At 42.2% G+C, this 12638-nt stretch overlaps 1 protein-coding gene across 1 annotated transcript in view; it reads right to left on the bottom strand.

Annotated features, from left to right (window-relative positions):
- The window catches only part of LOC145999733 (guanylate cyclase soluble subunit beta-1-like), a 192772-nt gene that overhangs the window by 27225 nt on the left and 152909 nt on the right, over positions 1 to 12638 (bottom strand). Inside the window, exons 8-9 of the mRNA XM_083137012.1 lie at positions 7354 to 7559; positions 5685 to 5859 (exon numbers count right to left, since the gene is read on the bottom strand). Coding sequence (XP_082993138.1) covers positions 5685 to 5859; positions 7354 to 7559 — 381 coding nt within the window. The remainder of the gene's footprint in view (positions 1 to 5684; positions 5860 to 7353; positions 7560 to 12638) is intronic.

The raw sequence follows: 12638 nt of genomic DNA, 5'->3' as shown, positions 1-12638 counted from the left end.
GTGGACCTTTTTGTTATCGTCAGTGAAGACCGAGTTGCAAACAGGACAATTTAGAGCTATTTCGTGCTGATGCTTGTCTTCCGGAGACAGAGGCAGCATGGGCTTGGGGGCCAACAGCACCTTCCCTATCTTGATGGCTTCCTGTTGCATTCTCTCCAGGAAGTGTTTGACCGGGTCGGGACCGCGATACACATAGGGCTCGGAGGCAATATGTTGGTCTCGCCACACCACAACATAGGAGTAACTCGAGGCCTCGTGGATTTGGAAAGGAATGGTAGAGGATGTTTCGGGGTTGGGATGGCAGTTAGACAGAGGTTGAAGAAAGGCCTCGAAGTCTGCTACAATATAGGCGGGATGCTTCACCATAGCACTGTGCATGCGAAAGCACTCTACTGCACCAGGTTCGGGCAGGATAGTTCGTGCAGGCTTGTTGGTACCACAGTAGAGCATGTGGCGAGCTAGCTTCTCAGCAGCAATGTTGGGTCCTCGAGAGTGTTTGAATTTATAATGGTTTTGGTTGTCGAAAGTGGACAGGCACCTGCGACACACCACGATGTGACCATTATGTCTATTTTTCTGATTTGAAACAAGTCTGGAAAGAGAGCGAATAAGGGTGTAATGGTGATGGGTTTCGTCCTTGATGAGCAGGAGGTTGATTTCTCGTACCTCGTTGTTGTTGCTCATGTTGCTCACCCGGATGGGGTGGACCTCATGTTTGTTCTCGGTGAGACCGTAAACATTGATGGCTAATTGCAGGCCCAACAAGTCACGAGCACGAACCTCAAACTTGCGAATATGCGAGACTTCTACAGGGTAGGCAATCCCGGCCATTGCATCCTCCAGTTCCGACTCATACTGTTTGTAGTGTGCAACACGGCGTGGACCGTTTTCCCTAGGTATAGGGTGCAATGCTGCCACCACCGACCAGAGGAAACATTTGGTGTCTTTGTTCTGAATATTGAGAACAGCTTTCCTTGCTTCAACCTCGGGTGGCAGGGCAATATAGCTAGACCCTGCCAGTGGCAGGGACTTGCTAAGTTTCAGACGAAGTTCGTGGGGGTCGCCACACAGCGAACCGCCCGAGCCTTCAGCCTGATGCTCCTCGTGCTTTGCCACAAGCTCCTCGACAAACTTGTCGTAGATGCTGTCGAGGTCAGTGACATCTGCCTGATGCAGTGTTTTTGCTTTTGTGGCATGGAAGAATTTATATATTTCATCAGACGGTTTCTTATACTTGCAGCATAGCACAGCATAGAATTTAGTGGAGTGTGTGGCCAATGCATCGTTGAGGATGGATATTATCTTAGCTCGCTCGCTCTCCAGAAAACTACGCACATCGCAGAAGCTGTCTGATGTTATGTTAAAGTCTTCTAATAAATGCTCAAACGCAAATCGGTCTGCTTTTTTCGCCAGCTTGACGCGTTTGGCAGGTGGCGATGCATCGAGGGAGGTTACTTCTACCTTTCGTTTGGAAGGTTGCGGTAGAGATGTTCCAGTGCTCTTGCAAGTAAGCTGGTGTCGCTTGAAGTTGGCAATAGTAATATTTTTTCCACACTTAGAGCACAGTTTGGTCGCACATATTCGCTTTCCCGGCACACAAATACGACAGTGTCTTTGAAAATTTTTACTTGACACAGCAATTTGGCACGTAGGGCAATTTTTTACAGAACGCATAATGCAGAGATTTTTTGGGGGTATGTTATTTAATACCTAATACTGTGCAATGCAAAATATAATTGTTAATTTTTTTTTAAAAAAAATCTATTTTTGAAATATTCTCTATGGCCTTACTTGGGTTTTTCCGCCAAATTATATGCTTCTAGTCTCCTATACTTTGGTGGAGCCCGTTCAGGTTCTATCCCCCCGTTATGTAGGTTCCTTTGTTAATTTAGTAAAGGTGAGATTTAGACAGCCAATAGAAATCTTGCTTACTTAAACCAATCAGAAAACACCACGTATAAATTATTAGCCAATCAAAATCTCTGTTTTTTACTCGAGACACTACGCCAATTAGAAAACAACACAACTGATATGACATTATTATATTACGTAATAACTTGTCACCTAAACACTACAGCTCACAGGTTGGCAAAATCTGACATGAAAGCAGATAATACGCTTAAGTCTTATTTATATATAATTTTCACGGGCGTACAATATTATCAACAGTATCATATTTGAGCAGGTCGCTTGTCACCTAAACACTACAGCTCACAGGTTGGTAAAATCTGACATGAAAGCAGATAATACGCTTAAGTCTTATTTATATATAATTTTCACGAACGTACAATATTATCAACAGTATCATATTTGAGCAGGTCGCTTGTCACCTAAACACTACAGCTCACAGGTTGGTAAAATCTGACATGAAAGCAGATAATACGCTTAAGTCTTATTTATATATAATTTTCACGGACGTACAATATTGTCAACAGTATCATATTTGAGCAGGTCGCTTGTCACCTAAACACTACAGCTCACAGGTTGGTAAAATCTGACATGAAAGCAGATAATACGCTTAAGTCTTATTTATATATAATTTTCACGGGCGTACAATATTGTCAACAGTATCATATTTGAGCAGGTCGCTTGTCACCTAAACACTACAGCTCACAGGTTGGCAAAATCTGACATGAAAGCAGATAATACGCTTAAGTCTTATTTATATATAATTTTCACGGGCGTACAATATTATCAACAGTATCATATTTGAGCAGGTCGCTTGTCACCTAAACACTACAGCTCACAGGTTGGTAAAATCTGACATGAAAGCAGATAATACGCTTAAGTCTTATTTATATATAATTTTCACGGGCGTACAATATTATCAACAGTATCATATTTGAGCAGGTCGCTTGTCACCTAAACACTACAGCTCACAGGTTGGTAAAATCTGACATGAAAGCAGATAATACGCTTAAGTCTTATTTATATATAATTTTCACGGACGTACAATATTGTTAAGAGCGTCAGTTTCCGTAGAGCTCTCTTTTTCCATCTTCCCTCTATACAGTGAAGCTGTAGAAGACACAATTAGCTAACCTAGCATACAACATACTTTCCTAATTAATATGGATATTGTCACACATTCCTCTTATTTTATACTGTTGTAAATGGAAAAGATTATGTACGGTAAATGTTTTGTACATTATAGGGAAAAAATGCAAAATATCCCCCAACTTTAATTCGATTCACCTCTGAATCGAATTTTTTACATATTTTCACGCCGGCACATATGTTGTTCTATTTTGCTTCTTTTACTTGCCTTGCTTAATTAACTCTCGCTAATTAGCATTTTTTTTGGAAGAAGTCAAATAGAACAACATATGGCGGTATGAGAAATATGCAAATTAAAGGATATTTTAGTAATATAAGGGCCCTAGCAATTAGCTTCGTCGACTAAGAGTACTCTTTTAAACGTCTTCAGCTAGATCGTATTACTACGCGAGGACGTTTAAAATGTTTGGGTGTTGAAAAAGTTTGACCCTACTTTTTATTTCTATTGTTTGCTAATAGATGGCGCTAATAGTACCCCCTCCCCTCCCTCTCCCCTCTTCTCCCCCCCTCTTTCTCCTCCTCCTCTGCTGTATGACAAATAGCACAAACATAAAATCAAGATTTTGGAGAGCAAAACATAAAATTTGCATGCATCTGATGTCGAACTAGGAACTTTTATTTTTCGGGGAGTCAACGTTATTTTTTTACTCAGTCGTCATATAACATGAACACACGCAAATATTCACATGTGCTTTTTATTATTTTGTGTTCGGTAAGTACAAGTATATTCTTACATAAATTATTGTTTAATTTAATAAATTGTAAACTCGGAGCCTGCTATACTAACATTCCTTCTGTCTATTGAAAGCGAATGTTGCATGCATACGGAAATAACACAGAAAAAAAAGCGGATGGAAGCAATTTAAAATCAGTGGAGCAAGGTTAGTATTACGAGAACGTAAAAACATGTGCTTTCATTCAACTTCGAAAAATAAGAATAAATATGTGCATACAGAACACATATGCTTTCTTTTCACAGTTGTAAAATCATATAAATTGTACATGAAGTAAGTTACGGGAAGGCTCTTTCTTTTATGTCTGTGTATATGTTGTACAATTAGGTACAAGTATTGTACAATTAGGTACAAATTGTTGTACAATTATTTTCCCCAGTTGTCCAGTTGGAGTTGGGGGCATAACACTGGTACTATTTGTACTCACAGTGCTTACTCATGTATTTTGTTTAATATTTTATTTCAAATTCACTGTCAGAAACTAGTGTTGCCAGTTCCTGGATGTAGGTTTACCTACTCTGTTGGTTGTCACTGTCAAGCTTCCAGTATTCGTACAGCATAAAAAGCTATAACCCCCCTCTCAAAATATATACATTGTATACGCCAAGATGCTCAATAGCCTAGCAACACATCATGAAAAAACATGCCAAGAGGACCCAATGGGTTTATAAGTCAGTGCTGCCAACTCCTATTTGTAGGTTAGCTTAGCCTCTAAAAAATCATATAGTGGAATTTTTGTAGAGTGGGTAGGCAACACCGACGAGCATTAAATGATGATTTCGAGCCTCAAATGATGATTCGAGCCTCGTCGGTGTTGCCAATTTCTATTTGTAGGTTAGCTTAGCCAGTGAAAGATCATATAGTAGAATTTTCTTCGGATGGGTTGGCAAAACCCAAGCCTCAAAAAAAAACATCCAATAGAGTTGCCAAATATAAAAAGAGGACAATAGGTCCCCCTCATAAAAAGCTACAGTAAGAGCCCACAGTGTTGCCAACTCTGTGCCCCCAACAGTGTTGCCAGACATAAAAAATACGTGGGCCCCTCAGGTCCTTTGATAAAAATTTACAGTGAAAAACCCAGTAGGTTTAACAACACTGTCAATCTACGGCAATATTGCCAGATGTAAACAGAGGGCAATAGACCCCCCCCATAAAAGGCTACAGTGGGCGCACAGTGTTGCCAACTCTGCCCTCAAAATATACATCATAAAAGGCTACGACGAGCCTCACATGATGATTCGAGCCTCAAATGAGGTTTCAGAACTCTCTAATTGTCTCTACTGCTCTACTTATCATTCATCCTCATGCTTGCAATTAGCGAAAAGTGGCAGAAAGGTGAAGTAACTCTGTCATATACGAGGGCTGTTTAAATATACCGGGTTGCATAAATGCAAGGATGAAATGCTTTTACTCTTACTAAGCCACAGCTTCCGCACAGTAAACAAAAGAAAGCCTAAACTCTGTCTCGGGAATATGTAGAGAAAGGTCGTATATAACGTCAGAGAAGGGGAGCCCGACCCTGTGGCCGAATGGTTAGTACATCGCGCTGAGACGCCAAGGGTCCCGGGTTCGAATCCCGGTCGGGCTTGGTTGTTTGTGAATGTCCATTCATCAATTTCATCATTTCATCACTCATCCCCATCTTCGCAAATTAGCCAAGAGGCACAAAACGCGAAGTAAAATAAACTAAATCAATCAATCAATCAGAGAAGGGGAAAAAGCAGTGCAACAGGACTGGTAGCTGCAGCCGTGTTTTCCCCCTCCATGCACTCACTTCCCCCTTTCAAACGATCATTGGTCGAGCCCTCTCGATTCACCACTTGAGTGGACACTTGTTTTCGTTCGCTTGCTCCTTAGATCCCCGGGGCAGAGTGGGAAACGCAGGAGACTTACATTAGATCGAACTCTGTGCTTCTCTGGTGCTTGAGGAGAATGAGCTCACGAGTCGAGTCGTACAGAGGAATGTCGGACAGCCTGAGGGACTTCTGCGTCATCTCCTTCAGGCTTCGAACCATAGGAGTCCCGACTAACACCAAGGCGTCCATTTCGGGAACGAAGTATATCTCACCTGCGAACAAGGAGGGTTGCATTAGCACGATGCTGTGGACTTTTATGCTTATACAGGGTGATTCATAAAAAACTGACACATTTCATTATCTGAGCATGTGAACAAGGATAAAGCTAGCAACAAGCAGGGTTGTTAAAGGCCCAGGAATTTTATACGAATTCAATTCCGGTCCAGGAGAGAAAATCAGGAAGCGTAAATCGGTTCTGGACCGTAAAGCAGCTTTGGAAGGTATTTCAATTCGGTCCAGGAACCTTTTTTCAGGAACAATTTAAATACGGTCCAGGAACCTTTCTTCAATGAAACAATACGCAACTTGGACCGAATTTAAATTGTGCGAGAAAAAAATTCCGGTCCTGCAGCGGAACCCAATAGAACCCATTAGAATTTTTAGGTCCCTGGACCTTTTACAACCCTGGCAACAAATTATTACATCTGAAATGTAGCATAGATATGGGAGTCTATAACCGTTACAGTACACGCTGAAACTGTCCTCCCCTCCCCCCCCTCCTCTGGAAATGTCGTTTCATATTCCTGGCCTTTCGTTGGAGTATGCTGTTGTCAATACTGGCCTCCAAGTGATTCATTGTCCAAGGGCGCGTAGCGTACAGTTTTCCATTGAGGTACCAACACAGATTGAAGCCTGGGGTGTCAAATCGGGTACTCTCTGTGGGAATCAATTCCAGTGGCGTGCGGTGACCATTTAGATAGTCGAAGCACTGAATATATAATTTTTAAGTAAACAATAGCAAATCAAGGGAAAAGCTTGCCTTGATAAAAATCACAGCTGGTACTAGTTCATTTCATTTCTACGCTGGTCATGAAGCGCAGTTTCTATTCTGTTCTCCCCAAAAGCAGCTATAGCTACAGACGATTGTAGATGGTTAACAGACAGTCCGTGCTCGGCTATTGACTTCACTAAATTTCCCAAATTCATGTACCCAGTTTTGGTCCTAGAAGTATTTCTATCCTTTCCAAACAACAGACAATACCAGCAAAGCACCGCATTTAGCTCAGCGCTACCGGCAAACCAGTCACATTTGGTATACATAAATATTACACTGAAAATGTAGTGAATTTACTGGTCTTTTGAACCAAGTTCGGCAATCCTGGTGTTGGCCGTCCATTTTTAATTATCTCATTTTTTTCTTAGAAAGAACGGGCAGAAAACTGCTTGGACAAAAGCTCTTTTATAGTACACATTGTTCTACATTACTAGATACTAACTGATACCTTCACATATTTTCATATATCGGCAAACCAAACCCGTAAACTGAGGAAAACCGACAACAATACGAGATGAAACACACTCATACACTCTCGAACTCCCTGTCCGATGCTAGCTTCGGTTGTAGAAGAAATACTCGCACACGGCCCGTGACCTTGAGGTGCGCGCGCAACTGTCTGCCACTGCTTAACCGATGCGAGAGGAAGATTGCTTCGGCTCATGCATGCATAAGTAAGAAGCGAAGTAGATAAAAATTCATCAGTTCTTACCTTTGAGAGAGAGACCTGCAGAATATTCTGAGTCCTGTTTCACCGTGAACTGAAACACCAGGTTCTGGAATCTCAGGATATTTGCGAAAGTTAACGGAACTAAGGGCCAGACCATGTCAAATATGGCGGACAGAGTTGTTCCTCCTTCCGCCAGCGACGGACAGATGTCTCTGAGGAAGTAGCCCACTTGCTGGATCACCAGCTCTCTGCAAGAAAAATATTGTAACTTTAAGTTACATAATAAATTTGGAAATATGATTCTTTCTAAATTTCTATATAAAATATTAATTTATATTTGCTCAAAAATTATTGTTACTATACATGTAGTTAACTTCCGTTGATATTCCCTGTTACTCTACAGATACATTTTTGTTCTTGTGAGTGTTTTTTCATCAATTCGAGTTTCGTCTCTAAAAATAAAATATACCTAATTCAATTAATGACCAAGAAAATCGGAAGTCGTGGAATATGTGAGCAACATATAGTTTTCAATGTGTATTTTACCAAATAATCATTTGCAAGAACATTTATTTGATTGAACTATTAGTGGTTTTTTTTTCAACGAAGACATCTAAACTAGAATTGATGTAGTTCCCGTTTTTGCCACCATGTGGCACTAGCAAAACGATAACTAGTGTACTCTAGCGGTTGTGTTCGGAACTGCTTGAAGCACATTCTCGAATCGATTAATTTGATACGGTAGCTTTGCGGGAGAAGCCCTCACATTCGGAAGGTAACAGGTTCGAAACTTTGAATTGATCATTCTGGGTGAAGTTTTCCAGTGATTTTTCCTCAACGAAATGTCGAGATGGTACATTCACTTCTTGAAGTGTCTATTATGAACTTTGTCTCTTGTGGTTAATTCATCGGGACTTTTATGAAAATTAAACCTTTATTTTTACATTAAGTTGCGATATTCTCTAACAAAAGAAAATAAACTTTTTCTCGGTAAATCTAGTCATCCTTCCCAGTAAAATGGATTGAGGAGGAGGCAGGGGGGGTAAAAGATTGATTTTATCAGTCGGGTACAGTCATAAACAAAAGTTTTTATAGGGTAGAATAAAGCCAAAAGACCACTTATTTTCAACCGTGTTGAGAAATAAATTATTAGTCAATTGTGCGCCTAGAGGTACACTGACTATATGTCAAACATTAGCAGTAGAAGTAATTGTCATAACCTCTATTAAATACAAACACTTTTGCTTCCGACTGTACAATTTCAGGAGTAGTCCAATTAAGCCGGTTGAACGTCCTCTTGTGAGGAGCTGAAGTGAGGAGCTCGCCTTAATGGATTTCTCTCGTAAGGCATGAGCTCTATTTGATGGCGCAGTGTTGCTAGCTCCTTACTCGAAAAAATCACCAAGGTTTTTGGGGTAAGCTAACCTAAAGCAAGGAGCTGGCAACCTTTTTCTCGCAGTGTTGCCAGCTCCTCACTCGAAAAAATCACCAAGGTTTTTGGTTTAACCTAACCTAAAGCAAGGGGCTGGCAACTTTTTTCTCGCAGTGTTGGCAACACTACACCCGAAAGTAAAGCTTGGTGGGGCTTGTTTTGATGGTTTGCTCTTGTAAGGCATAAACCCCCCCCCCCTATTTTCGGACACAGTATTACCAACATCTTACTCGAAAAAATCACCAAGGTTTTTGGTCTAACCTAGCCTCAAGCAAGAAGCTGGCAACCTTGCTTGAGGCTTGTTTTACAGTGCATAAAGCAAGGTTGCCAACCTACTGGTACTTTTGCCATAGCCTTTTACAAAAAAGAGAGAGGAGAGAGAGAGGGAAGAGTTAAACAGCCGACAGCCTACCTACAGCTTTTTTTTTGTCTAACCTAACCTAAAGCAAGGGGCTGGCAACTTTGCTTGAGGTTTGCTTTACAGTGCATAAAGCAATTTTTGCCAACCTACATATACTAAACAAAGAGAGCCGGCACTGCTGTAAAAGAGAGAGATGGATGGATGGGAACACTACACGGGTTTAACGTCATCAAATAAAAATCGCCTTAATGGTTTTTTCTTGTAAGGCATGATCTTTATTTTCTCGCAGTGCTGCCAACTCCTACCTACACTTTTTTTTTTTAGTTGGCAAGGGCTAGAGAGAGAGAAAAACTTATAGCTGGGAACAGTAATGAGCGAATGTGCCATATCGTAATTTTCCAACTCCCGGGGGCCAATGTTTGTATATCGTGACCTTTGTAAACCTCTCTCTCTCGGGGGAACGATGTGCCGCGCACACACACACACACACGCACACGCACGCGCGCGCGCGTGCATATGTATTGTAACACAAACAAACAAACAAAATAATAATTGTTTTTTTTTAGGAGGCCTGGCCCCTATAACCTCGCCAGGGTGCGTGGTGCCCAACCAAAAATGTAAAAGTTTTCTAATGGCTGCGGTTATAGATTACCGCACCTCTGTAGAGTTTCACGTGTTTTTTTTTTCCCCCCAAACTTCCATGAAACCCTACAGAGGACCTCCGTAATGCATGCAACGTGTACTAACGACTCTAGTGTTATTTGATGTTGTGATATTTTTGGATATAGAGTTTTATTGTGAGATATAGATAAAAATAATTATGTTTATTATAATATTTTCTTGATGAAGATGGAGAATATGTGTGTGTTACAAATAAAGTTGCATGCTTTTTTCTAGTGTGTGTGTATGTGTTTTTGATGTTTCGACAGCATCTGAAACGACAAAAAAAGAAATTTTATTGTTAATTTTCACGTGTAAAAAACAACAACAAATTTTTTTGTGCAAATTTTCTGATTGTCTCTTGTGCTATAGTGCAAAAAAAGATATTGTAACTGATAACTAATGAAATTGACATTTGTAACTGATCTGAACTAGTGAAATTCGTATTGTGCCATTGTAACTGATTGTGCTAGTGCAGAAAATTTCTTATTGTGCAAGAAAAGATGTTAAAAAACTTGTTAAAACTGCTCTGTGACCCTCTCGTTCTTCACGTCGTAGGCGAAGGACTTCTCTGCAATCAGGATGACACTGCATAGGGTATCCTCGGGCAAGGCATCGTGGAACTCGCAGACGACCTTGATGTTGGTTCGATCGTTGACCACAACCTTCTTTCTCTTAGATGTGTTGATGACGGTCATGGGTCTCCGTGCTTTGAACTCGCTGGGCGTGTAGTACATGTCCACGCTTCCCTCGGTCACGCGTTTGTAAGCCCAGAACGCTTCGTAAAGTTTGAGGTAATCGTTTTTGGTCACGTCGAGGTTGTAATTCTCGCGCGGGAACACTTCGTTGCGTCCATTCTTCAGATAAACGTTCTTGATCTTGCAGTCGTCGAACTTGCTGGAATCTTTTTCCTGATTCTTGTCCCTCCCGGTCTGAAAGAGCACTACGACGAAATCTGGCATGTCGAACTGTATGTTGTTGAACTGCGTCGTCACGTCGAATTCCATGTGACTTCCCGACGCCATTTTCTGCACGCACTGGTAACCGTGAAATTGAATCGGCACCTGCGGACTTTTCAAGATCTCCGCTTTGTACTTGAGGGCGTAGTTCGTTTCGTATTCCACCACCGGCATTCTCAATTCCATGCTCCGGATGACGCATTTCGCCGCTTCGGGTAAAGTGTTGGCTATCGGCGTGGTGCCGTCCGGACCCAAAGTAGCGTATCGCATCAGTGCGTCGTTGTCGTTGGCCGCTCTTCGAAACGTGACCCTCAGTCCTCCCTTCCACATGATCTCCTTGTAGTCCGAGAAGAAACCAGGCAGCAGACGCATGGGAAAGAGCACCGTGTGACTTCTCGTCGATATTTTGGTCCCGGCTTCGAATCCCCCGGCCTGGTAGTACGCTGCGTCCATTTTGGATAATTTCAACGTTCCCACCGCCGTCGACGTGATGCCTGGATAATCTATTCTGTCGATGACGGTGTTGTGTTTCCTCACCTCCACCTGCGAGAACAGGTGAGGCACGAAGTTGTCCACGAGTATCAAGTTTGCTGCTGCAGGAAACGCGTCTCCGCTTTCCTTCTTCACCACGTCGAATTGAAGGTAGAGGTCCGCTCTGTGAGGATGAACGAACCCATCGCCTACGTCCACATCGTATTCGATCTCCCTGTTCGCTTCGTTGAGATTGGCGAACGTGCGACGGTTGGGAGGGAAAGATTGCAATTCGTAACTTTCGATTTGCTCCATTTTACATGTATGGTTATTTATTATACGTTGATCTCCACGATGGCCGTCGTAGTGGCACCTGCGAAATCCACCACGTCTCCTTTCTCGTTCGTCACCACCAACTCTATGTCGTCTATGCGGTTGCGACATACTGGAAAATAGATCGGCGAAGAGGGCGTGTAGATAATCGGTTCCATGAACTCGGAACTTGGTTTGAAAGTGGCTATGATTCCCGTCTGCTTGTGACTTCCTAACAATCCGTCCGAAGATTTCGTGATCATACCTTCGGCCACGTTACAGTGTACGTTCAGAGTCTCTATGGCCAAGAATTTAGGAATGTTGGTTGCTACGTGCTTGATGCCAGCTTCGAGTTTGGTGTCGTTCTCGAAACCTAAAAGTTCTCCCATGGTGCCCAGGTCCACGGTCTCCGTCGCGGATAGGATTTCCACTCTGTGCGTGACCGAATTTTGAGAAAGGTATGTGCCTTTGGGTAACTGAGCTTGCAAAGTGGAAAGATTGTATTGTCCTGGCGTGACGACGATGTGTTCGCTTCCGACGCTAATTTTGTTGTTGTGCTGCGTAACATTGGGTATGAGGTACATGCTGTAGAATGCACGCAGAGCCACGGATTTAGGATAGACGATGTCGTCGTGCAGCGTGAGTTTCAAGATTGAAGATTCGCTCGTGAGATGGAACACGCCCATCCTAGTGATGCTGTTTGAGGCTCCACAATGCTTTCTGGAAATCTTCGACCGTAGGGTTATTTATTTTAGAGAGAAACGCGAGCATGGAGAGGCAGAGATGACCGCAGTTCACGTCTCCGAAATCTTGAATGCGTTCGTCGTTGTAGTATATAGAGGTTTTGCTCGTTTTCAGATAATGAATTAAATTTGTAGGTGGAACACCTCCGAAAGAATCGAAAACGAATGCTTTATCATCATTTTTGTGGTAACATATCCAATGCGTGCCTGGATTTTCTTGACCGTCCAAGTTGACTACTCCGCATTCTCTTCTTTTGACGGTTGAAGGTAACGAGTCGGACATGAAAACTCCTCTGAAGTGCTTGATTCGTAACGGTTCGATCAGAGATTCAATGTCTCGGTTGGTGAGTGCTGTTGTTTCTTTTTTTTAAACTTTCTCATCACGCCCT

Source organism: Lepisma saccharinum, chromosome 15 (genome assembly GCF_977018435.1).
Source record: "Lepisma saccharinum chromosome 15, izLepSacc3.1, whole genome shotgun sequence".
Taxonomy (NCBI): Eukaryota; Metazoa; Arthropoda; class Insecta; order Zygentoma; family Lepismatidae; genus Lepisma; species Lepisma saccharinum.
Note: the sequence above shows the minus strand (reverse complement) of the source record. Positions and strands in the feature narration are given on the sequence as shown.